The sequence below is a fragment of the Homarus americanus genome, unplaced genomic scaffold (genome assembly GCF_018991925.1).
Source record: "Homarus americanus isolate GMGI-L3 unplaced genomic scaffold, GMGI_Hamer_2.0 scaffold39675, whole genome shotgun sequence".
Taxonomy (NCBI): Eukaryota; Metazoa; Arthropoda; class Malacostraca; order Decapoda; family Nephropidae; genus Homarus; species Homarus americanus.
This window is the reverse complement of record NW_024736071.1, coordinates 4,972,718-4,999,158: the sequence shown is the minus strand read 5'-3', so window position 1 is coordinate 4,999,158 and position 26,441 is coordinate 4,972,718. Positions and strand designations below refer to the sequence as shown.

At 39.0% G+C, this 26,441-nt stretch overlaps 3 protein-coding genes across 7 annotated transcripts; 1 reads left to right on the top strand and 2 right to left on the bottom strand.

Moving 5' to 3' along the window:
- Window positions 1-5,975: 5,975 nt before the first annotated feature.
- On the top strand, window positions 5,976-17,638 carry LOC121871747 (survival motor neuron protein-like). Of its 4 annotated transcripts, XM_042374165.1 has the most exons (7): window positions 5,976-6,113; window positions 7,340-7,573; window positions 8,079-8,294; window positions 8,778-8,882; window positions 9,940-9,984; window positions 14,610-14,788; window positions 16,689-17,638. In XM_042374165.1, exons 1-6 carry the CDS (start codon window positions 6,066-6,068, stop codon window positions 14,778-14,780), a joined length of 819 nt encoding a protein of 272 aa, XP_042230099.1. In that variant the 5' UTR covers window positions 5,976-6,065; the 3' UTR covers window positions 14,781-14,788; window positions 16,689-17,638. The 4 variants fall into 4 exon arrangements, with proteins under 4 accessions (XP_042230099.1, XP_042230100.1, XP_042230101.1 ...); XM_042374166.1 differs by lacking the exon at window positions 16,689-17,638 and having other exon boundaries at window positions 8,781-8,882; window positions 14,610-16,380; XM_042374167.1 differs by lacking the exon at window positions 16,689-17,638 and having other exon boundaries at window positions 14,625-16,380.
- Window positions 17,639-20,307: 2,669 nt separating this feature from the next.
- On the bottom strand, window positions 20,308-25,334 carry LOC121871667 (DNA polymerase iota-like). Its single transcript, XM_042374080.1, has 2 exons — window positions 25,305-25,334; window positions 20,308-24,653 (listed from the first exon to the last, which is right to left on the bottom strand). The coding sequence occupies exons 1-2, from the start codon at window positions 25,332-25,334 to the stop codon at window positions 22,425-22,427; spliced, it is 2,259 nt and encodes a 752-aa protein (XP_042230014.1). The 3' UTR covers window positions 20,308-22,424.
- LOC121871746 (ribosomal RNA processing protein 36 homolog) lies at window positions 24,518-26,428 on the bottom strand. Of its 2 annotated transcripts, XM_042374163.1 has the most exons (3): window positions 26,323-26,419; window positions 25,440-26,183; window positions 24,518-24,653 (listed from the first exon to the last, which is right to left on the bottom strand). In XM_042374163.1, the coding sequence occupies exon 2, from the start codon at window positions 26,101-26,103 to the stop codon at window positions 25,444-25,446; it is 660 nt and encodes a 219-aa protein (XP_042230097.1). In that variant the 5' UTR covers window positions 26,104-26,183; window positions 26,323-26,419; the 3' UTR covers window positions 24,518-24,653; window positions 25,440-25,443. The 2 variants fall into 2 exon arrangements, with proteins under 2 accessions (XP_042230097.1, XP_042230096.1); XM_042374162.1 differs by having other exon boundaries at window positions 25,440-26,428.
- Window positions 26,429-26,441: the final 13 nt, after the last annotated feature.

Here is a 26,441-nt window from a genome sequence, read left to right as displayed (position 1 = left end):
CCAAGCACCAGCTCCGGAAAGATGCTGCCGCCGCCCCTCCCGCACTAGATGTAGCCCTCCACACGTGTCACATCTGTGGACGACCCTGCCGGTCCCGTGTCGACCTCTCGAGTCACCTCAGAGCTCACCAACGGAGGTGACATCCTTAATAACTCATATCATTGTATCATAGCTGGATGATCGTCTTACTCGATTCCAAGTGACTGTAAAGTTGGGTGTGTGTGTGTGTGTGCGCACTCTCACCAACTTGAGGTAAATGTAAGCGTACGAACTTTCGAGACATTGTCCTGGGTGAAGTGAGCTGAGGTAGACGAACACACACCTCACCGAGGGAGTATTTCCCGTGACACCGATAGTACAAAGGCAAATGTTAGGTCACAGATGTGTCCACAGGTGGGCTTAAATGTTTGTCCTCACATAACAACAGGTAGGAGAGGAGGTACCGCAGAGCCCCTGGGACGACTGGTTGTTAGTGACACAAATCGTTACTTTGGGTTGTTAATTTGATTGTTATAACTGACTGTTATGATTGATTTAACTTAATATTAAAGTGACTCATTGTTAATATTGGAAATTAAGTTTATTGAATGACAAATTACCAACATTGAAGGTTACTTTCAATTTTATGGTTATACTGTTAAACCAGAGTGTTAATTTGTTTGTCAAAAAATAATGTGAATTTGGTGATCAGTATAATATGTTGTTTATGGAAGTGTAAAATAAGTGTTACCCTCGTGTGAGTTACCGGGACAGAGCTACTTTAATGTTCTGTTGGATTCATTTGACATTGGATAAAGATTATTAAGTTTGCATGATGCCAGATCTTGTGTCTGTCTGAATAATGATGAGATAAACTTCAACCTAAATCCCCTGGCAGGTTTCACATTATAACTGAGGTGAACAACAACTGATCAAAGTGAGTGAAGGGTCTGCCTCAAGGTGCCGGTCTGCGGTGCCTGAGTGACACAGTCATAATTTTCGTGATGGTACATAATTCTTTTACTGTACTTGTTTTTTAAAACTGAAATGCACTTTAAAACTATCTACTAAAATATGCCAGTGCAATAATTTATAAGAGTAAAAGGGTAAACAATTAACTATATTTTATCATATCTCAATGCAGTAATTTAGACGATTAACATGTGCAAGGAAGCCAAATGGATTTCGGATTGTGAGTAGTAAGAGAGGCAGACGAAATGCTAAATGCTTCTAGTATGGGAAATAACCTACAGTGGTAACGCGCGTATTGCTCCCTCTTATATAAAGGGTTCGAGCCTCGCCCCGGACACGTGTGGGAGGGTCTTAATTTACAATCCCATAAAGAACAGATTGTTGAACATCACATATAAATAAAACTTGGAGACGTAAGTGAATGAAATAAAATATATGTTAATAATCTAAAATATTTATAGAACTGGCCAGTGTACTTGATTCTTATGCTGATAGAAAGTTAAAAGTGGGAATTACATTAAACGTTATGTGGACATTCAATATCATAAAAGGGTGTTATGTTATATTTATAAATGAGAAGTTAAATTGAGCTGGTAATTTGTTCACATCAGCATCGACTCAGTTGTGTCAGAAGATTGATAAGACGAGCTGATGAATATTTGCATTTTTATTTTAAATGAGCCATATATATGCGCTCTCACATCCCTACTTATCATGTACAGTAACCCCCCAAAAAACACACGAATCCTTGGGAATTAAAGACCAAAGTTAAAATGTAGTACAACGATTTTGATTTATGAATGAGGTTTTACTGGCAGTGAGCAGGAACGACATGAGGTACTGTCTGGGGAGTTTATAAAGCTGAGACATTTGCCTTTGTACACTCCACTTGACCTATTAACTAAGCTTCGCCCACATAGGACATCCTTATCAACCACCACAGTTCAAAGCAACTAATTGGTAGTTGGTTTCTGAGTCGCGTCTCCACATTGGCAAATTCAGACATTTTTTTTCTTATCACTATTTAACAATGTAATTTGTATAGATGAGGTTTGTGCTTTCACCTCAAGAGATTTGGATTATTATTAGTTATCGCAAAGATTAAAAATTACCGTAAACTTGCCAATTATAATACTGTAAACATATTTTTTAAAGCTTAGTGGATAGGTCAGTTCCTCACCAGTGAATCACGACAACGTGTGTGGTTACTTGCCTTTTCGAACTAGTGATTAAGGATATATATAAATAAAAAAATATATTATATACAGTATATATATAGAGAGAGAGAGCTGTAAAGTTCCGTAGTAGAGGAGTTTTCTGATAGACTTTATGGATAATAATAAAAAGAATTGTATTTCATTTATCATAGATATTTCATCGTCTATTCTCTCTATCTCTCTCAAGGAATAAGAAGCTTTGCCAGAAGTGTGGTAATTGATTCTTGACTCCCTTCTTGCTACTGTATATATGATCTTCTTCTCTTATTTTTAATAAAGTTATCTATTAAATAATTGTTTTATTACCTTTCTCAACCTTATTTTGTCCATGAGTATTTCACGGAATGATGGATATTATGTGTACACTTACGTTCATATACTTACGTTCCTACACACATACGTTGATACACACATACATACTGTACTGATGAGTGCAACTGTTCAAAACTGAAACTGATCATTAAGGAAACACGAGCATAAATGAGGCAAAAGTACCTAAATATGTTCACACTGATGTATATACAGTCCACGCCACTTGAGTTATTAGCCACACAAACTGGAGGCCTAGAAATTCTTAACCGGCAACTTGGCTGGGTACGTCCCCCCCGCCTTCAGAAACAAACCAGGCAATTAATCGGTGGTCAGCCAATGTACTAAGTCAACACTTACCCCCGAACACATTAACTGGATAAATAATTAAAAAAAATATGTTTTCTGTTTCTAAAACCTATCCATACATTAATTTTAGTTACGAATATGATAGAATATATAACATGATGTGGGAGCTTTGAAACAGGCCACTGGTCATTTACACCGGATATTCCACCAATGGGCGTTGACCAGAGGTTGACAGCCGCCCACCGTGCCTCGAGGCTCGCCTTCACTCGACAGTATGTCGATAAGGAGGAGCAATTTGGGGCAAGAGTTGTGTTCACCCAACAACCTTGGCCGTATCCGTGTGTGGCGCCAAAACAACACAAGGTAACGTACCCATAAAGTTATGTTTACAACCTGTTACGTGGTTAATTTTAGTATAGTGTATATCAAATTACTTTATTTTACTTTAACTTTTTTCCTCTTCGTCACTGTTCGGCTCGCTAGCCGCCCGGGCGATCGGTCACGTCTCTGTCACACACTGTTGGCAAATACTGGGCATGCACCGGCTCCTGAATGTACCTGAACCTGCTCCAGTGTTGGTCAAGTCTTGTCTTGAAAGAGCTCACACTCGGTGCCGTCACAACACTCTCTGGTAGAATGTTCCAAGAGTTCACAACTCTCACTCCGAAAAAGTTTGCCCTCACAGTTTTATGGACTTGCGGCTTCTTCAATCTTGAGCTGTGACCCCTTGTAGGGCGAGCGTCCGCCAGCTCCAAGTAAGGACACTCGACTGAGTAGTGCCCCTGGAGATGCTTATACACCTCAACTAGGTCACCCCTTGCCCGTCTGTAATATAAGCTAGGCAAGTTCAGACGCTCCAATCTCTCAGGGTAGCTGAGGTGCCGAAGTGCAGGCACCAGTCTGGTGGCCCTCCTTTGAACATTTTCAACCAACTGACAGTCCCTAGCATATCTCGGGGACCAGACGGGGTGACAGTACTCCAGATGGGGAAGCACTTCACTCCTGAAGATCGTTGCGAGGGACGGACCGTCTAGATATCTGAACGACTTTCTTATAAGACCCAATAATTTATTTGCCTGGTTTACATTCTTCTCGCAATGGCCCGAGAACTTCAGGTCATTGTCAATATACACACCTAGGTCCTTCTCACATTCATTCTCAACTAGTGCAGTTTCTTCATTCCGTTGGGACATATGATACGCCTCCTTACCGTCGGTACGCCCCAGGTGCATCCTCTTACACTTCGTGACATTGAATCTCAGCAGCCATTTCTTCGACCATTCCTGGAGCCCACAGAGGTACGTCTACAGCTCTTCACAGTCCGCTTGGTTCTTAATTTCCCGAAATAACTTAGCGTCATCGGCAAACATTTGTATGGAGGAGTGTACAACGCCAGGCATGTCATTTATGAAACAAACAAACAATAGCGGGCCCAATACACTGCCCTGTGGTACCCCACTTGTGACAGGTACGGATGACGATTTCGTGCCATTAATCACCACACACTGCTTGCGGTCATGTAGAAAGTCTTCTATCCATGCTAGGACATTTTCCCTAATTCCGTACCCTTCCAGTTTGATTTTCAGCCTTTCATGGGGTACACTGTCGAAAGCCTTGACAAAATCTAGGTAAATATTGTCGATATTACCACCCCGTTCCAGAATATGGGTCAAAATATCCAATACCTTGAGCAATTGTGTTAAGCAGGAGCGCCCCGGCATAAAACCGTGTTGGCAATCCTTTACAAGATTGCTTCGTATTAGATGTTCCATTGCGGCATCTCTGATAACACTCTCAAGTACTTTACATATTATGCTGGTCAGGTTCACCGGTCTATAGTTGTTCGTGGAGTGACGATCGCTGGGGACCTTTTGTTCATCCAGGCATTTACAAAACAGGATCTTCAGGGGCTCGGCTAGCTCGTTGCACAACTCTCTTAGCACTCTAGGATGCACCATGTCAGGGCCGGGACTCTTATGGACCTTTAGCCTGGACAGTTTATTTCGAACCGTCTGTCCTCAAACGCAGGAAGGTTAGTTGCATCCTCTTTTGTGAACACCGAGGAAAAGAAGCTGTTCAATGCCTCAGCTTTATCCTGGTCAGAATCTGCGTAACTACCATCCACCAGCCTTAGGTCTGATACTCCTACTCGCGTTTTCAATTTCGACTTTGCATAGCGGTAAAACGCCTTTGGGTTTGACTTGACCTCTCTTGCAACCAGCCTTTGGAACTCCTTTTCAGCCCTTCTACATTCTATATTTGCTTGGTTTCTGACCCTTGCATACATCCTCCTGTCCTGCTCATCGTTTGACCCAACCCAAGTCTTGAATTTCTGGTCTTAAATAGCAGGGGTTGTCGTGGCTTAGTAGTTGACCTCCGTGATGTATGGCGGCGCTGGTTGACCTAGACCACGAGGCATACACTGGGGAATTGGTGGGGTCGACTACTCAGAGACAAACAGCATTTGTAGGGGAGAAATCCACTACAATACAAAATAGTTTCACGCTGAAAACTTATGAAAGCGGGTGAGAACATAATGATCAGTTGGTCACAGATTTCATTAAACCAACGCCACCATGTGAGATTAATTTGGGATATATTCTGAATAAACTTAAACATAGTTCCCCTTTATTATGCTTTACTACAACAATCTCATACATTTTAAGCATCATTGTCGCTGTCCCAATCACCCACTGTCTTGTTAGCTTTCTAGATTTTATATAACAGGGAAGCCTAACAGTTTAGTTATACTCCCTGAGCTAATTAATGCTTATATGCTCTCCTCTACTCCTTGCCCCTCCCTAGGCCTACTCCTTGCCCCTCCCTAGGTCTACACAATATATAAACTACTGTAGGGCTTAACTCCTCCTAACCTTAGTGCTTGTTTTAATAATTCACGTGCTTCTCATATTTATTTTAAAAGCATTTACCTTTATAGAGATTATTACAATACTTAGTAACCTATTTATTATATAAAATTTCCTTATATCTCAAGAAATTTATCCTTATAATGATTTAATTTTAGTAACTACATGTTCATAATTACTTCTAATGATTTAAACATGTTCATAATTACTTCTATTTTTTTTTTACAATAAACTGGATACTGAATTAATCTTATTAGTATTAGTGGTAGATCAGTAATAATTAATTAGTTAATATTTGTTGAGGTGGACTGAGCCCCTCACCCTCGGCTCCTCCTCCAGTGTTTACCTGCGGCAGGATCTGATAAGTCAGGAATTATTTGTGGCTATTATCCTCTTATTATCCTACTTCACTATGGCTTCTGATGAAAATGAAGTAGTTCTTTATAATGTTAATGATACGGTATGTTGGTTTATATTATGTAATGGAATATAAGGAGGTTTTTATAGTTTTTATGCTAAGAACATGTGTTTGCTCCAGGTGAAGTCTTGATGGATGGGGGTATTTTTCTGACTAACCTAATCATTATTTAACAACATTTCGTTATTATCTGTATTTACTATGTTTTATTTATCATTTCATCATTTATTAGCCATTATAACCCTTCATACATGCTTGCAGATGTTAGACTCTCAGTGTCTGTTGCTGAGGTCTGCAAATATAGCCCCTCTGTCAGAAACCAGAGTGGTAAGATAATTTGGGTGAGTTTTGAATGAATTTGATATTCATTTCCACTGGTAGATACCTCCCAACAATCTTAAGGAAAGATGTTGGGAAATTTGAGTTTTTTGTTGGGTAAATAACAGGTTATTTCCAGTGGAGAATACGGATAAATCGTTCAAAACTCATCAAAAACCATAGGAAAAATATATTTCCAATACAGAAAGAAATGTCACCTAGCTTAACCTACCCCTTTTTTTCTGTATAAAAAAAAAAAGTCAACAAACCAACCAATTCTAACCTAACCTAACTTAACCTAACCTAACCTTAATCTGAAGAAGAATCAGGTTCATCTGCATCGTCTCTGTTTGAATCAATTTGGACAAGCAACGTTGTTCGGTAATACACCGTGTTTTCTGGAAAATGAAATGGCCTCACTATTTTTCTGACGAAACTCTGCAGTTGACGTAAATTAATCTCTGTCACAATGTCGGCACAGCTCTTCCACCTGTTCAGCCATATTTGGTTATTATGGTACTGAAAAATCAAATCTCCGCTCCCGACGCTCCCACGTATTGTTCATTGGTTAAGACAAAAAACTCTTGCCCAATAATAAGTCTCCCCTCGCTTATCACAAACCAATCAAAACGTTCCCTCACCATCTATTTCCAATAGCCAATAAGAACTCCCACACCACCCACGCACCACCCCCTGCACATGCGCTGTAGACGCTTAAGAAGCCAACACGGAGGTAAGGAGCACTGGCTGAGGGGGGTCAGAGCTTCTCCGCAAGACATAAACAACCAATGGCGAGACATGACGGACCAAATATAATATTATTGGAAAACTTATATCTAGGTTATCCTTAATTTCCTGGGGAAATATCACAGAAGAAATTTTGGTACATATCCACCTGGCATTACTTTTTTTTATGCATTTCTTGATTGATATTAATTTTTCTATTTCAGGAGAATCTGACCCATGAAGAGATTTGGGACGACTCTCTTTTGATCCAACAATACGACGAAGCCATGGCACAAGTACGTCGAAAGTTACAACACAAGATATCGGCGACAAATACAACCGAGAGCGAGCAGTCAGAGAGGATGGTGACAGGTGGGGAGAACCTCTCTGAACGCAAGGAAAAAAGTGGCAATATCCAAAAGAAGAAGAAAAAAAAGAAGAATAAGAGAAAATCTGATGTAGGTTGATGCTGTTTTATCTAATGTTGGAATAATGGGACAAGAGATTATGTTGTAGATGGTAGCTGAATCATTTGTCTGGTATTGTGATCTATTTGTAATAAGAACATAAGAATGGAGGAAACTGCAGCGGGCTATACTGACCCATACTGGGCAGTCCCATTTACACCCGACCCCTATCGCTCGTATATCCGTCCAACCTATGTTTGAAGCTATCCAGCGTGTTCGAGTTAATGGTAACTTGTTCCACTCATCCACTGCTCTATTTCCAAACCAATGTTTACCTATTTTGCGCCTAAATCTAAATTTGTCTATTTTGAAACCATTGCTATGAGTTCGCTCCGGGTTGGATAGTTTAAGTACCTTTCTTATATCACCTTTGTTTAGCCCTGACTTCCATTTGTACACCTCGATCATATGAAACTCTTTGCGTGTTTGTTTATACCGGTGTGTATTGACAAGATTTAATGGCAGTACAGTACTTCTGTATATTTTATTATTACAGTGGCACACTGGGGATCCATGTCGTTCAAGGTTCACTGAAGATGGAATCTGGTACGAGGGAACAATCATTGCCCTGGACGCCAACACTGGCAAGTGCACTGTCCGCTATGTAGGGTATAACAATGAAGAAGAGGTGGCAATACACGCGCTCATAAAATCAAAAGGAAAGGCAGCCCGTCAAATGCAGATGGAACTTGCTGATGATGGCCAATCTGAGGTGAAGAACAAACATTAAGCTTTACTGATTTACACTGGGTAGTTATTTTGTATACAAACTGAGGAATTGTTGGCATATTCAATAAGGGTACTGTACAAGCCTGCCACTTTTCAAATTAATTGACCCAGGTTTGAAAGAGTGATGATTAATTGTTGTTTGGGAAACTCGGGAAATAATGAGGGAGTCAAAAATGGCTGGCAACGTTGTGCCTAGCGTGTAAATAGTATAAGCTTAACCTGAACAATGGACTTATATGAGACTTGGTGTGTAGATATATCATAACAGGATCAACGATAAGCAGTATTTTCCATAGTTTTGATACAGGTTATAGCTATTTGAACTTTGTTGTTGTATGGGTGGAAATTTGGCAACCTGTGCTGGCCAACACTTGTTCATACAGTCGTGACAACAATTGTTTCTTTGGTCATAACTCAGTCTCATTATGACTAGAAAAAGGTTTTATGTTTCATTTTGAATTTTCAGCAGAGTGACATGTGTAGTTCTGTGGTTGAGAGCGACTTCCAGTCCGACGCTGATGAGCGCACCGGCAAGAGGCAGAAAGCACAGTCACAGTTCCAGTATGGAAGGGTAATGTTTACACTTATCATTACTAAGTAGAGTACACAATTTAGAAATATATTCATTGTAACATCATCATTTTATAGTCATTTTCCACACTTGCATGAGTTAGCCACAGTTACCTGATGGTAGCTCTCCATGCTGCAGTCTCTCTTGTTAGGTTCTTAACTCTAATGGCATTTCTTGCAGCCTCTCCCCATATCATTCTGGCTCTGCTCCACATTTATACTTCTGCACCTCTTGACCCAGTTGGTTTCATTAATTCTCTCAACTGGCCCAAACCATCTCACCCTACCTCTATGCAAAATTTTGCCAATAGTACTCTCAATACCCAGCCACCTTCTTAGCTCTGAACAGGATTTCCTGTCTTTCAGTGTCATATTGTACATCCACCTCAACATTCTCATTTCAGCTTGCTCAAGTCTGCATACATCATCCTCTTTAACTACCCATGTTTTACCGCCATAAAACAACATTTCTCATGCCAGTCGTATAAATCTTTCCTTTCGTGTGGAGGGAAGGTCCTCTTGCTGTCAATAAAGGCAGTCACTTCTGACTCTTGTAACTGAGCTGACTTCAGCACTCCCTCCAGCACTTATCCTGTCACCCTGGTAACACAACTTACTGACACAGTCCAAGGATATATCCCTACAAATAATGGTTAAGGTCTATACTAGACTTTATTTATCTGTCTGTGCATTCATCTGCAGACAAAATGTTTTAGTGTCCTGTGTTTAAGGTCATTGTGATTTAGTTTATAAAAAAAGTGACTTATGTGGTATAAGTAATTCCAGTATTTTAGAAACTTTTCTAAAAATCAAACCATCTACAGTATCTATACTGTTGTGTCAGATCCTTGTAGTGTGGCATGTGATAAACAGTCTGTCAGTCACATTAATACTGTAGTTGTATGTGCAGTTATAAACCAGACATCAAGACTTGACATATTTAAAGGGACTTATTATCTGTGAATGTTACTTAAGAAAACCAAGTTTTAGGTTGTTCATTATAATAAATAAATTCCCTGAATTACAAAAAAAATGATGTCATAAATTTCTCTTCACAGATGCCTCCACCAAATTATCCAAGTGGAGGAAATTTTACACCACCAGTAAGTATAAGTCAGATGTGTTTGATGTATGTTGTACTTTTATCAGTAGATTTTGTCTCTGGAAATATTACTGTCGGCTAAATGTTTATTCCCCCCCCCTTTTTTTTTTTACATAATTATGTTACAGTCCACACACATACACACACATCAGTGACCTTCACAAATGTACTGCACCAATAAGTTGATGGGTTAACAACTTAACACCTGTAGGCTCCTAACCTCCTTAATTTGTATGACTGGGGCTTACTGCAGCAGTCCAGTAAAAATCAGAAAATTCAAAATAGTATCTCTCCCTCCTGACTCATCCATAGCTGAGAGTTAAGTGTGTTTGCCCACTACACTAACACTCCTAAGTCAGGCAGGTTAGAAAACTGGAATCACTCTCAGTGTACCTCAATCACCTGTGTTTTCAGTAGTTATTTACTTCCTGTACCATACTGTGTTGCACAATTCAAGGCATTTATACAATATTATGGGTATACAGTATTGTGTTGGGTTTTAAGAGTGTATACATTATTTAAAAGCCTGGCCAGAAGTTAAATCTCCCAGCATTATAAGTACTGTGTGTCATTACTCCACGTGATGTAACTCAGTACCGGTGGCTTGTAAGTGGATATTCAGGTTCTCTTAAAGGATAGAAGAAATGTTTTTGTTCTTATCGAGGTGTTTTCAATACTTGAATGTCCCTCTTTACTGGTGGTAGCAACTTATGGAGACTTGTTGATGTAACAGGAGTTAGCTAACCTGTGCTTGGTCATGAAATGGGATTTTTGGATAATCTGCTGTTTTGTCACTTTGTAATGATCTCTTCTGTGGTTCTTTCCATCTTTTCTCTTTTTATTCAGTTGACACTTTTTCTGGTATGTTTTTATACAATCACATTTTCTCTACCTCCTGTATCATTTGCTGCAGTCTTCAGTACATTATATCTTTATCTCCTCACTTATTTTGTTTTGCTTCTTTACAACTGTCTTTTGTGTGTTTATACCTCCTAATGTGTAGCTGTACTGTAAGTTTACCCAACAGTCATTAAATCTTATTCCTTGGTGGAGGCGCAGGTGGTCACTGTCTTTTATTGACATAAAGTTGCCTGGTGTGTAAGTACAGCACGGAATTACCTCTCCATACCAAAATAATTGTTGATCAGCCAGGTCTAACAATCAATGGTGAAGAGGATAAAGTTGCGAGGTGCATGTGTTTAAACTGAAACTCCCTCTAACCTGAAGTTGCTTAATCCGGATCCCCTTGGAAACCTCACTGGGGTCCAACACCGAACACGTGTATCCCCAGCTGGGAAAAAACAACCCAAATTTGGTTAGTACAGTACTGGGGAAAGTTAGTATAGGTGGAGGCTGCACAGGAGAGTAACTTGGAGGCAGTAGAAGTGTCTTAAGAAATACGAATACTGTACAGTACATATTTTAGAGCCATAAGGGCACATTAACATTTGTCTAGGGTGGTGTTCTAGGAGGGCATGTGTCTACCCCACCCCCCCTCCCTCAATTTGGGTCCAGTCCTGTGTTACATAATTTCTACCTAATCTTGCCTCCTTAAAATTATCAAATAGAAATACAATATAAGATAGATAAAGAATATACTGTACTCTCGATTTAATGGAATCCGATATAACGAACTCTTGATTTAGCGGAAGGAATTTTGTCTGATATTTTCTCTCAGTTTAGTGAACTACTGTAGTTCACTATATCAAGATTAATTCTGTTAATACGCTCACACCTATAGAGACACCTCAGACACATGATAGGTACATAGAAACATTAGAAACATTATTCATGGCTTACCTTAAACTAGGGGGTTTGGTGTTTGTTGTAAATTTTTTCTATAATTTCCAAACTTTTTTCCAATTGGTAGCCACACTATTTTGACTTCTTCCCCACACCACTTTCTTTCTGAGACTTCTGAGAGACTTTCGGCATGATGTTTAATTACAGTCGTTAGTTGACCGAGAGGTAGCAGTGAACAACACGCGGTGGCAGTAGAACACAAACTGAGCTGATGTAAACAAACCCCATGCACAAAGTGGAGCATTTGGCTCAGAATTAAACAGAATCACGCTCGATTTAACAAAGTAGTTTGCTAAATCGAGCGAAAATAACGGAAATTTTATTTAGCGGAAATTTAACGGAATCCTGCTCGATTTAGTGAACTACGTAGTTTGCTAAATAGAGTGAAAACACCGTAAATTTTTAATTAACAGAAAGGGGTGGCTGGAATTAGTTTGTTAAATCAAGAAAATACTGTTTGACATTATTATTCAAATAACATAACATATAGGTAATTTTTGTTCATATCAGCTATTTAAGAACCTGATTCACATATACAGTGAAACGATTTCGGTTAACGAACTTTCCATAAGGATCTTCAATTCGGTTAACGAACAAAAATTCGTTAACTTTACCCGACCTCAACATGTTTTCTTGCACTGGCCGGGCAACCAGCTTTAGTATCAGTCCGCCAATACATTAATCGGTTCTAGGGCTTAAATTCCTAACTATTTTAGTAAATATCAAGAAGTTTATACTATTCAATAATTTTAAAAGTTTAATATTCAATTTTTAGTCATTTTAACAATTATTGAACATAATTGAAGGTAAAGTGACTAGTTTAAAGCGCAGCATCCAGCCTCTTAACACAGCAAACAGGCGTTAGTCTCTCTGTTTTCACTGGAGGTAACATCTTGCTTGAGACTCTCTTCAACTAAATGCTTTTTTCTGTGTTTCCAAGCAAATTATTGGTCATTTTGAAATATATTTTACATATTGACAATATATAATGCAGTACAGTGTTGATTTAAAGAAAATAATCTTGAAATACACCAAGAGAACTAAAATTTTATGGGTGAAATGGTGCCATGGGGTGACTTCTCTTCCACCCCAATGCCTTCTCTTCTTCCTTCTCCTCCACCCCCATTGTAATTCCCATCATCATCATCATCATCCAGGAGCCTTCTACATACACACCTCAAAGTAAGTGAACTTTTCTATCATTTTTGTTGAATTTAGGAAATTTTTGGTGAGCTGGAACCAATTACCCAAAAACCCATTGAAACAATGGTTTCGGTTAACGAACTTTTCGTTAACGAACGACCTTCCTTGCCATCACTGTATAAGATTTACATTTTATCATCCAAAGTCTTTACCACTAAACTGTTGTTATTCCTGAAACATGAGGTGTATGAGCATCTAAGGTGACATCCTTTTGGTAACAATTAAGGGCTGGCTGGATAAGATTTAGGAAACATCTGTACAATAAAGTCAATTGTTAGGGCTACCAGTGGTGACCGTGCTCCTGCCATGGTCACTACTCGAGGATACAAATTGCAGTAATTCCTTGATTCGCTCCACCCAAAAATGAGAGTTGAGTAAAGATGATAGATGTTAGTTTCACAGGCGGTTTAGAAGTTGCACTCGGCTTTTATCTTTCAGTGTTCTCCTTCACATGCCTAACAGGGCGGAGTGTTTGAGTATACAATCTTGTTGGTCTCATAAATCATCTGTCTGTGTTCAACTCTGTTTCTCTTCCCTGTTCATATTTACTTGTGTGTTGAAGAGGGTATGTTATGGTGTGACTTATATTTTTTTTTTAAAGATTCGTAGGAATGTTAACTACACAAACCTTAAGCTAAAATGCTGGTCCACCACCACACGGCCAACCCACGCACCACCACACGGCCAGCCCACGACCACCACACGCCACCCACGCACCACCACACAGCCAACCCACGCACCACCACACGGCCAACCCACACACCACCACACGGCCAACCCACGCACCACGGCCAACCCACGCACCACCACACGGCCAACCCACACATTACAGCTCTGTGTTTGGTTCTTTGTCAATCATAAAACCCGCCATCGCACGGCTCTACGATTATCGGCCAGCATCGTAAATTGTACTTATCACCAGTGGTTTTATTTATATTTTTTTTTATAATTAAGGGACAGCACTAACATTTATATTGAACTGTGGTATGGTGACTGTGAAGTGATATTTTCTGTGTTTTTGTGACTAAAGTGCTTCACCTCTGTTGTTTGAAAATGTGAGCAGTGTCGGCAGCTATCATTTTTTTTTTTATCGTTCGCTCTGTTTTTGTGACTGAAGTGAACAGTGTAACTCTGAAAATGTCTGGGAAGGCCAAGACATTCAAGACAACTGTGTCTCTGGAGGTGAAGCTTGACATTGTGAAACAGCATGAGACTCCCCAGAGGCTGTGTGGGTCAGAGTGATGCCTCCACTCCACTTACAAGAGACTCCTTAGCCTTGAAGGGGACATGTGATGATGACCAGACTTATTCTTCACGATGTGGTGATTGTTGTTTACTTGTTTTGTACTGGTACTGTAGAAGTTTTTTTTCCAGTGATACATGTGTGTTTGGGGACTGACTGAGAAAGTATTGAACCCCATGTTATAATGCTCCCTGTTTACAATATTTCACCTGGCGATGGTTTTTTCAGGAACATAACCCCATCGTGTCTCAGGGGTTACCTGTATTGATTTACAATAAGTTTTGTGATTAACCTTTTTCAAAGACACTGCAGATGTATTTTGAACTTGATTTATTGGAGCTGGTCTTGTATATAACAGTGAGATTTAATAATTTCAGCCTCACCTCCCCCAGCTTCCACCCCCACCAGCCCTCACGATGGACTTGAGCGGTGACCCACAGACCTCCGAGGCCCTGCACACCATGTTAATGAGCTGGTACATGACTGGTTACCACACTGGGTACTATCAGGGCCTTCGCCAAACACAATCCAGGAGACGGTGCAAGTAATGGATGAGGTACTATAGGAGTAATGTTTTGATCAGATGAATATTTTGATTTTTGTATAACTACAGACAAGCTAAAGGACAGTAACCCTTTCGCTGTGGCAAGTTGATCATTAGGCCTCATGTCGTGTGGCAGACTTTACAAGATTAAAACAAAACAAAAAATGTAATAAGCAGTTTTAACATTGATGATTATTAGGGTCCTCAATCCTAGTAAAGATAATATGTATTGACTTCAGCCGGATATGGAAACTTCTTTGGTGTTAACTAGTCTGTTTTGAAGAAGCCGCCTAACTGAGATATTGCTGCAATCAATATTTTTGGGGGTAACTTTGGTTTTATGTGAAGCACTGTTTTTACATAGGATAGTGTATTAATATACTATGATATAATATTATTGGCCTTACAAATTCATGCTCTTACTTGAACACAGTGTGGTGTCTGGTGGTCTGTACTATCACCAGTCAAGCTCATAGTAGTACAACAGACCCTCTTATTTATTGTATTTTTTATTTATTAAGGTGTCTGCAAAAAAAGTTGAGTACAGATATTTTCACAGAATTCTATATCTGCATCACAGAATATTGGCTATATCAGCCATAATGTTTTATTGTGCAACAAATTATATACAGTACAGTGGAGCCTTGATAACATGCATTCTTAAATTTGCTGGTACAGTAGAGTACCTCTATTTCTACTTCTTCTTTAAAATTTTGTGGTCAAATATTCATCATTTACAGCTAAGCCCCAACTGCTGCAGTGTTTATTTACATAAGAAACCATGAAAGTTGTGGAAATATCATCTCATTGCTCCAATTTGCCTTGTAATTAAAAATAATATAAATATCACTTCAGTGCTGCAATGTCACTTAGTTCTTGTACGTGCGGTTGTGTTGATAATCGACCTCACCTCACTATTTTTTGGTGATAACGTTAGAATACAGGAGATCCCCAGGTTACGTACGTCCGACTTATGAACATCCGCCTATACAGACAAGGTTCCATAAAGTTAAACTTTAAATTTATAGTATTTTATTTTCCTGATTTTTTTTTCTCTCGTACTGTATTTTGTCATTTTTCTTCTTTTATCTTAAATTAATTAATTTTAGATGAATATAAAATACTTAGGTTATGATAAAGTGGGATTCTGAACGGTGCTCTCTAAGTACTACAGTATGCACAAAAGGTACTGTATGTACTGTAGTTTGACTCGAGTCCATTTTCAACTTAAGAACGTCCATATGAACAGAACTTGCACATAACCCGGGGACTGCCTGTATTGATCTTTCCTTGCCATAAGGAAAATTAACAATGTCTTACCGCTCCTGAATGACTTGTGTTCACAGAAAATACTGCCTGTAATTTACACATACTGTACTGTACTGTATTTTGATTCTCTCTGCAATTTTCATTTCATTATTGACCTTAACTTCTCCCATTGTTTTGTGACATTTTTCTTATAAGTTGTTGGTGGTACTGACATTGATAACTCTGTGACATTCATTCAGTTGTAGCTTAATTTGTTTATTTTGTTTATTCATACAGACTTTGAAAACTTGTAATGACTTTTGGAAATGGTTTGAATAAATATGAAATAAAAAACAGGTCAAATTATCTTTCAAGACCTAATTGTATCAGACATGAACTTGATGACAGAGGAAAAGTGACAGTACTGATGAAGAACATGTTATACAGAATACAGTAATACTGTACTGTACTGTATCTCCATAATCTGGAAAATTACATTAAATTTTTCCCCGTATCCGGGTTTGAGAGATATAATTCAGGCACATTTTCCGTAAATTCTGAGAAAATTTATCCTGTACGGAAAATTCTAGGGATAGGTGTCTTTTTTCTGTGCAATATCTGGAAAATCCTAGAAAATTACTGGGATTTTATTTATTTTTTCCAGTTGTGAGAAATTCGTCTCATAACCCAGAAATCCCTCATTCCCGGAAGTGCCCTGCACCAATTGGTCCAGCTAACACGGATTTCACTGTACGTATTTTTGAAGATCATGTAGAATGAGATTAATTGCCTACAGATGAAAATGCCAAGTATTCAGGCAGTCTGTTAAATGTTTGTGATTTTCAACATGAATTGAGGTGTTGTGAATTGTGCTATGCCTCATCTTACAGTCTTAACAGAGTGACCATAATGTGAACAACAATGCACGAGGAGAAATCCACAATGGCAGATAATTGTCGTTAAAACTGTTTGCAATAAACATTTTGTCTGCCAGTGATAACTTGGAGTAGCTGTTTTAGGGCTGTGGCAATAAGTGAAGCCCAAAGACTGATGTTTGCCTTAAGTCAGTGACCATCTGTACTGGATTGCCAAGACTACCGACTTGCCACACACACAGGGCTCAACTGGGAGGAATATAGCACTCTGTACTGTATAGTGGTTCACACCCATATTGAACTGATGAGTGGTAAGTACCATCACATTCACATAACACTGGCCAGCTAATGTCTTCTGTAGCTGGTACTGTATTTGAAGAGTGTGAGGACAGAAAAGTGGTAGAACCTGAATAATGGCATTAAGAATGATTCTGTAGATTTTAATCATGCAGGCTCTTTTTTCACCCATGTTGCAGGCTGGCCAAAAACAACAGACACTTAACCCATTCAATGTCATTCACTCACGCTTGTTGCTGTAATACACATGATTCTATGTGAAGTTAGAAAAACTGCTTTTTACTGTACAATATAATATTTTTTATATGTGACAAAATATATTTTATGAAGACAATTTCAAACTCCTTGGGGAAAAAAACTCTGGTGGCTGTACAGGTACAAATATTTGGAGTTCTTTACAGACTCATCACAGTCTGTATAGAAAGTGTTATGTCACATCTCACCAAATATATAATTATAGACAGTTAATATCTCCATTAACCGGAATCCTTCAAACCTGGAACTCTCCATTAGCCGGAACTGAAATTTGCTCAGAAATTTCCAGAAAATTCCCTAAATTCCAGGTTTGGGAACAAATTTTGAGTTTAAAAATCAAGGGGGCGAGGCTTATCCCCTGCTTTTGTCCCAGCCTCCTCACATCCTGTGGGGTTGATGGCATCTTCAGAACCTCTGTACAAATATTCTTAAACTGCATCTTATCGTGTGTTACCTTACTCTCAGTTCCCTCTGCCTGGCTCTCAGGGATTCCAAAAACTATTACATTGTTCCTGCGCTGGAAACGTTTCCGTTGTTCCTCCTCTCCCCTAACTGTAGGTTCGTTAATTATCATTTCTTCGACACTTCTTCAGAGTCCCTAGCTGCTGTAGAACCTGTTCTAATCCTGCATTACTCTCCACCTCCCGTGGCCCTGCTAATGCCTCAGCATAACTCCTCTTAGCAACCACCTCCATTCTATCGGCTACTTCCTCAGTCTTAGCAAGGATATCTTTCCCAACTTGCTCTAGTTTGGCAACCAGCACAACTCCAGCTTCATCTATTTTCATCCTTAGGGAACTCGTTCCCCTATGGCTTGCAATCACCTCTTTCACCTTGACTATGCAGTTAGGGCAATACCAGCAACAGCTTCATGCTTTACGGCAGTTTGCAACATCCCTAAACACTGCATTGGTCAGGCCTGTATCATTTATATCTGTCGCCCCCCCGCAGTAATCACATGTACTCTTCATGGTTGTTGTTGTGGGGGGGGGGGGGGTGCAGACTGTATAGATCTACACCTATTTACAAATAAAGAGAGAAAAAAACCAGTACTTAGCTGTCCTCTGCTGGTGTTAACCTCCCCAGTTGCCTTTAGAGTTGTCTTATGTTTTCTTCTTTTTTTTCAGTTCACTTCGGCTATTTGTCGGTACAGTATTTATGTGCTATTTCTATGTACACTGCATTTTGTTATGAATAATGGATTTTATATGCCCACTCAGTCCTTTATAAACACAGAAAAAGAAAAGAAAACTTTCTTTGGGGCAGTAACAGAATGCCCTATAGGATAGCCAAGCTTGTTGATTTTTTTAATTTTTTTATTTTAACTTATTTCCTTATACAGTACTGTACTTTCTTTTCCCGTTCTCATCAATGACTATACCTCTTTGTGCTATCGCTGTGCACACTATCTCCCTGTGAATGGTGTATTGTAGACACAGTTTCAGTCCTTGAGAAAGCTCACAAACAATATAAAATTAAAAGTCTCTGTGGCACCTATAACCCGACTTGGTTTCAGCTGGCAGTGGTGCCTTACCAGCTTGCTTGCCAATTTGTATTCACTTTAAGTTATTTATAACCTCTTCTGCAGTCACTGATGACACTATGAACTGATTTAACTAAAGGCACAGTGCTACACTCCCTACTGTATGTATTGTTTCCAAATAACCAAGTATTCCAGTATATTTTGTTTTGAGGTCTTTTGTGTAAGCTCTGAATTGTTTTTCACTCAATTTATAGGTAGGTATTCTGGATAACCTCCACTAGTTCCTGGTCTGCAATCTCTTCGGTGTCCAAAACCACCAAGTCCTTGCTCTCCTCTTCAAAGGGGTTGCCCAGATCTTCAATCACACAGATGAGTGATTCGACATCTTTCATGAAGTCCGTTTGTACACTTTGTATTTGGTCATGGTGACACATCTTCATTTGTGTTCTGATGTTCGTTTGCTTGTCGTCAAACTCTACAATTAACCGAGCAACCTAAGGGCCAGCAACCATTCACCGTTGAAGGGCATTTGGATTGCTGTGAGACCTACTGTGCCTCTTATCACCCTTGACACAGGCATTGTTCTGCTCATGTGCTTGATCGTTGGCTATGGATGAGAACATACGTTTAGTCTTCTGAATTGTGAAATTACAAACAGAAATTTCCTTGGTAACCTTTGAGTGTCTAGTTGAAAGCTCACCCATATCTCGTGAGATGAACTGGTATGTAGCAGGCATAGTTTATGGTCAAGAGTGAAAAACCATGGGGCGACCTCTATCAAGGTATGCATTGAACTCTGTCTCTCGTATGGTGCGCACAGTCCCAGATGAAAGTTCTCACTGTAGTCCAGGTGCATAGTGTAAAGTCAGCCCACCCGCACTGGACAATGGGTCCGCACACACACACTCACATGAGCACCTTCGCAGTTCAACACTCAAGCTCTGATACTATTATTTCTCAATAAGGTCTAGGGAAGGGTATCATTGTTTGGGTAATAAATTCATGACACAATTTACTCAATCGAGTTTTACATTATTTGATAATCATGACATAGTGCAGTGTGTGTTTTGGTGGCTGGAGTTTGCAACAATATCAGAATCCTCCAAGCTGTATTGTCCCTCAGAATGGTGGCCAGAAAACTAAACATGAATGTGAGGAACAATTTGGTTCATAAGAGAATGCTTGATCATCCTCCGTGATAATGGCCTTTATCATAGGGTCTACTGCCTGCAACCTTGGCTTGATCCCTACAATGGTTGACATGATGGGAGTATGACTGACCTATGAGTTACAAAATTAATATAAGAGTGTCACAAGAAGAAGTAGGTCACAACACTGATTGATTAGCATTTGATGGAAAAATAAGATAGAAGTAGCATGACCACATTTTATTATTGAAGTACATAGTTATACTCATATAGGTAACCATAAATTTGGCCTACTTAATATTATAAACCGTACCCTCAATATCTTTGTAGATAAATTTTTGGTAAAAAATAAAATAATGATTCAATTTATTCTTTAGATTACATAAATTATGCATAACACATATCATCAAAATAATAAATCTGTAGCTAGTCCAACTGCCCTGTAGCTTGTTTGGCATGGATGCCACAAGGTCATGCACCAGCTCTGTAGTATTCCCACGTGTTGACCATGTATGCCCATACTTGCTCTCAGGGGTGACTCTAGGAATATCAAAAGGGAAGAGAGGAAGCAGGGCTCCATGGTTGATGGTAAGATTCTGCTGGATCTGTCAACTGGCTTTCATGGAATGCAAGCCAGGAAATATTGACCATTTTTTCTTTGGTGCCCTCAATCACCTGTTGTGTGCTCTCCAACCAGCAGTATTCTGACTAATGTTTCACGTTTTCCTTTTTGAGCATTGTGACCCCACTGGCTGCTTGATGCTGGTGGCAGTAGTGGAGTAGTGAGGCAAAAAACTGTTTTTGAAAAACTAGAACCACCAACATTCATGGTCCGTGAGGGTTATACATTTGTATCCTGCATTTGCATACCTAGTACTTGTATCCAATTGTTTAATTTGCAAAATACCGTACTTAATTTGCTGTACTTCTTGGATTGATCATACCATTCAGTATATCATGCTAAAGAAAAGATGACTCCTAAAAGTTGTAGGACTATGACTTTGCTTACTGGGCCCCTTAGACTTCAGTGCATTTAGAAATCAATGGTTCTGCTGGTGGCCATTTTGTTCTTTGGCAATATGGCCATCAGGTTGAAAATATGTAATGGCCCAATATCCAAATGTTCAGAATGTTTTGGACTGAGCTTGTGCCAAATGTGGTACTTTTATCATAAAATGAACAATTTGTCTCATATTTGGAACTTAGCTGCTACCCTATTATGTTCTTCCTGCATGATTATTGGCAAGCTTGAAATTTTGTCCCCTCTTGTTGGTGGTGTGTGATATCACAACAGTACTTGAATTGTTTTCTTTGAAAACAGAGAAGTTAATATAAAATTCCAGGACCAGTAACCAGCCAGTCTGTCCAGCACCATCCATAGTAGCTACCTACTGCTACTCTTTCTACTCTTCACCAGCCTGCCTACCACTGCATCCAACTTGCTTTATAACCAGCCGTCAATTTGCCCACTGACAACGTCTCCACTCACTCCACCAACCTGCCTGCCCAGTGTTCACCATCCCAACCAACCAAATAGCCACTAGTTTACCCACCACCAACATTTCACTCCACAAAACAGCCTCCAAGTTGACTTGCCACCAACCAGCTTGCCTGCTGCTATTATCACCAAAAAACACCCGCCGCCATCATCATATCTTGCTTCATTACCCCCCCCCTCCTCCCAAATTCCTTAGTAATCCTCGGTACAAGTAAAATAAATGGATTCTCTCCGGTAACATAAACAATTAAGAAGACCCAGATGCAAGGCAAGACAGTAGATGCTTCAGCTCCACACACCCATTTAAGGTTTCATCCTCTGTCTGAAGGTTCTCTCTACCAGTCCTTCTAGACTATATACAGGTGTCTCTAGGGACCACACTCTTTGGTTGAGGCAATATTGGTATAGTATTTCTGTTTTTTATCAGCATAGCTTACCTTTAGTGTTCTGATGTAGCGGAAAAAAGCTTTTAATATGGTAAAGTATGATAAACTTAGAGATTTTGGAAATAATAGGCATTAATGAAGGAGATTATAAAATTTTAAAGAATCTTTACTGGCAACAGGAGGCTGCAGTGTTAGTAAATAATGAACTTAATACAGTAATTGGTTCACAATTAGACAGGGAGTGAGACAAGGCTGTGTTCTATCTCCAACATTGTGTAGGGAACCTAAGTCAAGATTGTTATAGTATAATGTATAATTATTGTACAGCACTTTATTACATACCGGTAAGCATAATTTGAAAATCACAATATAGTATTACCAAATTAATATCAGTTACAAGTGAAAAATTTATGTACAGTATGTTCAAATATAAAATACTAATTATTTTTGTTTAATTTCTACAGTTTTTTAAAGTATTTTAAAATAGAAACTGGGCCACCTGCATTTCTTGCGTTACTTAATAATGTTCCCTTAGGTTGTGGCGAGGCTGGTGCTTCCTTCAAACATTTTTGCTCCTGAATAATTTCATCTTGAATATATTTTGGAAGAGCACTAAAAACAGTTAGATCTATTCCTTCACCTGGTAAGTGTGCCTCTACTTTCTTCTCATCACTTAGTTTTGGGGTCAAACCCTCTACAACACTATAGCTACAGGAAGATTCACTAGCTTTTAAATCTTCATGGGTATTACATTCACTATTTGAGTCCTGTACAGAAGCACTTGAATGTACTTGCTCGTCTTTAATACTTTGTTTATGGAAGCTTACACTAACTTGAGGTTTAAAATAATTTTTAATTGTTTTGCTATTAACAGAATTAGATTTTCTATGATTGGTTTGTTTAGGTTTCAACACTTTCCCTTGTTTTACAACTTTAGGATTTTGTTTATTTTCAGAAGCAAGAAGGATTTCCTGTTGTAGTTCACCAGGAAGTGCACTAAACACTTCTCTGTCAATACCATTGGGTAACCTGATGCATGCACTCTTTTCTGAGCAACTTCTATCATCACTAACACACATTTTTATCTCAGGAGATATTAATTCTTTCCTAGTTTCACTAGCATTCTCAATTACCTCCTCAACCTCTTTATCACCTTTATAGTTATCAAGCTCTTCCAAGTTTATATGAGTACCTAACAAAGCTGGGTTCTCATAGATATCCTTAAAATTTTCTTCAATACAATCTTCATCTGAGCTGAATCTACTGCTGTTTTCTTCACTACTGACCATACTTGACTCTGCTGTAAAACTTTCTAAAACTTTCCTGTTGGTCGGCGAGTGATGAAATTTGGTACGTTTAGTAACGTTTGAGTCTTTACATTCTGAGTTTTGGTCATCTGTTTGTTGTCGAGTACGTTTTGAAAAAAAATTACTGATCGCTTGTGCATCCTGTGCTCTCTCAATAAATTTGTTGAAACCAACACCAACAAGAGTTAGGTGAAAATCTTTTTTTGTGTCAACCATTTTATGAAACAATCCCATGATCATATTCATCAAATAGGATTTTGTATCTTCATTTACACCTTTAACACCCATTGTAAAGACTGATGATGACACTGGAACTTGTTTGGTTTCTCTGTGTCCAAATCTTTTAACTCTATCAAATTTACGAACTGATACCTTAAGTGAAGCTGGAATGCGACCATCATCTGCAAGAAGCTTCAGAAGCCTCTCCAGCAATGTGTAATACTTAACTCTAACTGCTGTAATACAAGTTATTTTACGAAAAGCATCTTCTAGCCCAATACTCTGAGGACGTCCACTTTTCCTTACTGGAGTTTTGTCAATTCCAAAACTTAAATCTTTTAACTTCTGACTTGTTTCTTGGTCAAATTTTGTCATAAGTAACTTAAGTACAGAATTCTGAAGTTGTTGTACAGTTGATATTCCCAGGTCCTCAAGTGCTTTGTATGTAACACTTCCAATACCTGGTATACTCCTGGTTAAGTTTAGAGATTTCATCATTTCATGAACTTGCCAAGGAAATAAAACTGTCTGTTGATTTGGTTTGTGATATCCAGAAACAAGCTTGGCAAGAAGTTTATTATGGGCTACACCAGCACAACAAGTGATGCCTGTTGTCTCATATATCTGCTGCCGCAGTTCTTTGGCTATGTGGGTGCCGGCAACTAACCTTGTATAACACCCACACCCACAGGGGTCGCTATGATGCACCTGGTTATCATCTTTATCACCAAACACATGACCTTCAATTTCAGAATTATTCAAGTAATCTCCTATAATATCTGTTACATCAATGAAATTTTCATCCAAACCGAGCCTTTCCACATGAGGTGTAAATGTCTGGGCAACAGCAGAGATCTCTGAGGAAAACTGTCGATAGTGAGTAAGATCTGAACCATCGACTAAAACCAAACTGGGTAAAATCTCTAAAGCATCTTTCAACCACATACTCTTCTTGACTCCAAGAGACCGAGCTACATAGTTACAGGTCACCATCAAGTTCTTCTGCTTAATCCCAAGAGGCTTGTCACGGAGGCCTGGGTCACGAACCATCTCTACCTGGGCATAGAAACAGTCAACATCCACATGTAGAATAGTTCTCTGGTGGTGATCTGGAATGAGTGCCCACTCATCCTCTTGCTCACCATGGGACTCCTCACGTGTCTGAAAAGTAAAAGAAATTATAGTATCATAGACTAAGCTGTACTGGTTACAAGATGATACTGCTAAGCTGACAATACCTCTAGCAGTATGTTCTTCAGGCAGATGCGAAAAAAAAATCTAAAAACTAAATGTAAAGTGTAGCCAATGTACCAAGAGTGGACAGGGCTTTGAAGTAGAGGGAAAATGTGGGGGTAAAATACTAAAAAGAACACCAAACAAACCTTTGAAAACCTAACATAACTTAACAAAAAAAGGTTAAAAATGACTTCGAGTTCATGGATCCCCCCGTCATCTGAACACTGAAAACTAGTACTCCAACACATAACACCAAAAACAAGAATAAGGTAAGTGCTTTATAGTTTGGTGTTCTTCAAAGCTCTGTCCACTGTTGGTAAATGGGGAGGTCGTATCATTTAAAAATACTTGAACAATATAAATTTATGTAAGAAATGCCATAGAAGAAAATTTGGTCTTAACTAAAAAAGAATCCTGGTGATAATGGTCAAAAAACACAAAATACCTACTGGGATAAAAACAAATATTAACTCATCTGATAGCTAAGTTAACTCCTAAGTACAGAACTAAACATAGAATAAAATTATATTTAGGATAAAAAAAAATATCTCGAGTCGATGGTTAATATGTATATACCACCTGATGATCACTGTAAACATTAATCATGGTACGCTAAGTTTTAAAAGGAAATTTAAACAACTATGGGGTGTTCCTCTTGTATATTCTCCATTTTATACCTTCAATTATTATGTAGACAAATAAAATAGCTACCTGATTAGTGTGCGTGTCCTCTCAGCTCTTTAGCCCGCAGACGTTTCTCTTTTCGTTCGAGGTATCTGTCGACTCTATTTTCCTTTTTCAGTTGTTCAAATTGGGCGGCTTTAAGTAAGAGCTTCTGTTCATTTTTATAAAAGTGTTTTGGCTTCTTCCCTTGCCTGAGAGCCTCCATCTGTTCTCTTCGATGGTTTCTCGTTACCTCGTTCTCCAAATTCCGTCTTTCTTTCTCACGTAATTGATTCTCCATACGTTGAATTACGGACTTGATCTTCTTCTTCTTGACGGGATCCTCTTCATTCTTCAATTCCTTCTTTAACATCTCCTTCTCTTTCTTCCTTCTATTTGAGAGGAAACCATAGTTACCTTGCCACACATTAAGGTTTAATTTTCCAGATAGATCGTCAAATCTTGGATCACGGGTTATCTTTATTTTTCCCTTCTGTCCGGCATCGTTCGAGGTCATACGTGGAGCTGCTCTACGCATCATGGGCACCTCCCTGGGGCGGTTCTTATTGGCACGATTGAATACTTCATCTCCATTATCCTCTGAAGCTTTTGTGTCCTGATTATATATAAAAGGACCTCCTGAAACCACCTTCTTCCTGAAAGCTTTAGTCCCTATCTTCTCTTGAAGTTTTAAAAGTTCCTCCATGGTCATGTTACCAGTGTCTACTTCATCATTATTCTTCTCGTTGACTGAATCACTCTCATCAATTAGGTCAGAGTCATTATCACTCTCTGAAGGGAAATATAAGTGTGAGTTACCACCCTCAACTGCCATGGCTAGTTAACCCTTAAATCCTTATCACGGGACCAAGGACAAGCTCGAAAATTCTTGACCTTAACACTTGAACAATCTAGAATAAAAATTAACAACCTGAGTGTAGTTAGTTCAATTAAAACGATATAAAAGAGAGATAAGTAGGAGAGACACAAAGACACGTGTTGTCCCCCCTCAGTACACACAGACACCAGCTGATGGTCCATAATAAACAC

Coding starts and splice junctions, on each gene's coding strand:
- LOC121871746 (XM_042374162.1), bottom strand. CDS start 26,226: ATGGCAGTTGAGGGTGGTAACTCACACTTATATTTCCCTTCAGAGAGT.
- LOC121871667 (XM_042374080.1), bottom strand. CDS start 25,334: ATGATTAATGTTTACAGTGATCATCAGGTG. Junction 24,654..25,304: donor TTTACAGTGATCATCAGGTG/GTATATACATAT, acceptor TTTACTTTTCAG/ACACGTGAGGAGTCCCATGG.
- LOC121871747 (XM_042374165.1), top strand. CDS start 6,066: ATGGCTTCTGATGAAAATGAAGTAGTTCTTTATAATGTTAATGATACG. Junction 7,574..8,078: donor AGAATAAGAGAAAATCTGAT/GTAGGTTGATGC, acceptor TTATTATTACAG/TGGCACACTGGGGATCCATG. Junction 9,985..14,609: donor GAGGAAATTTTACACCACCA/GTAAGTATAAGT, acceptor TAATAATTTCAG/CCTCACCTCCCCCAGCTTCC.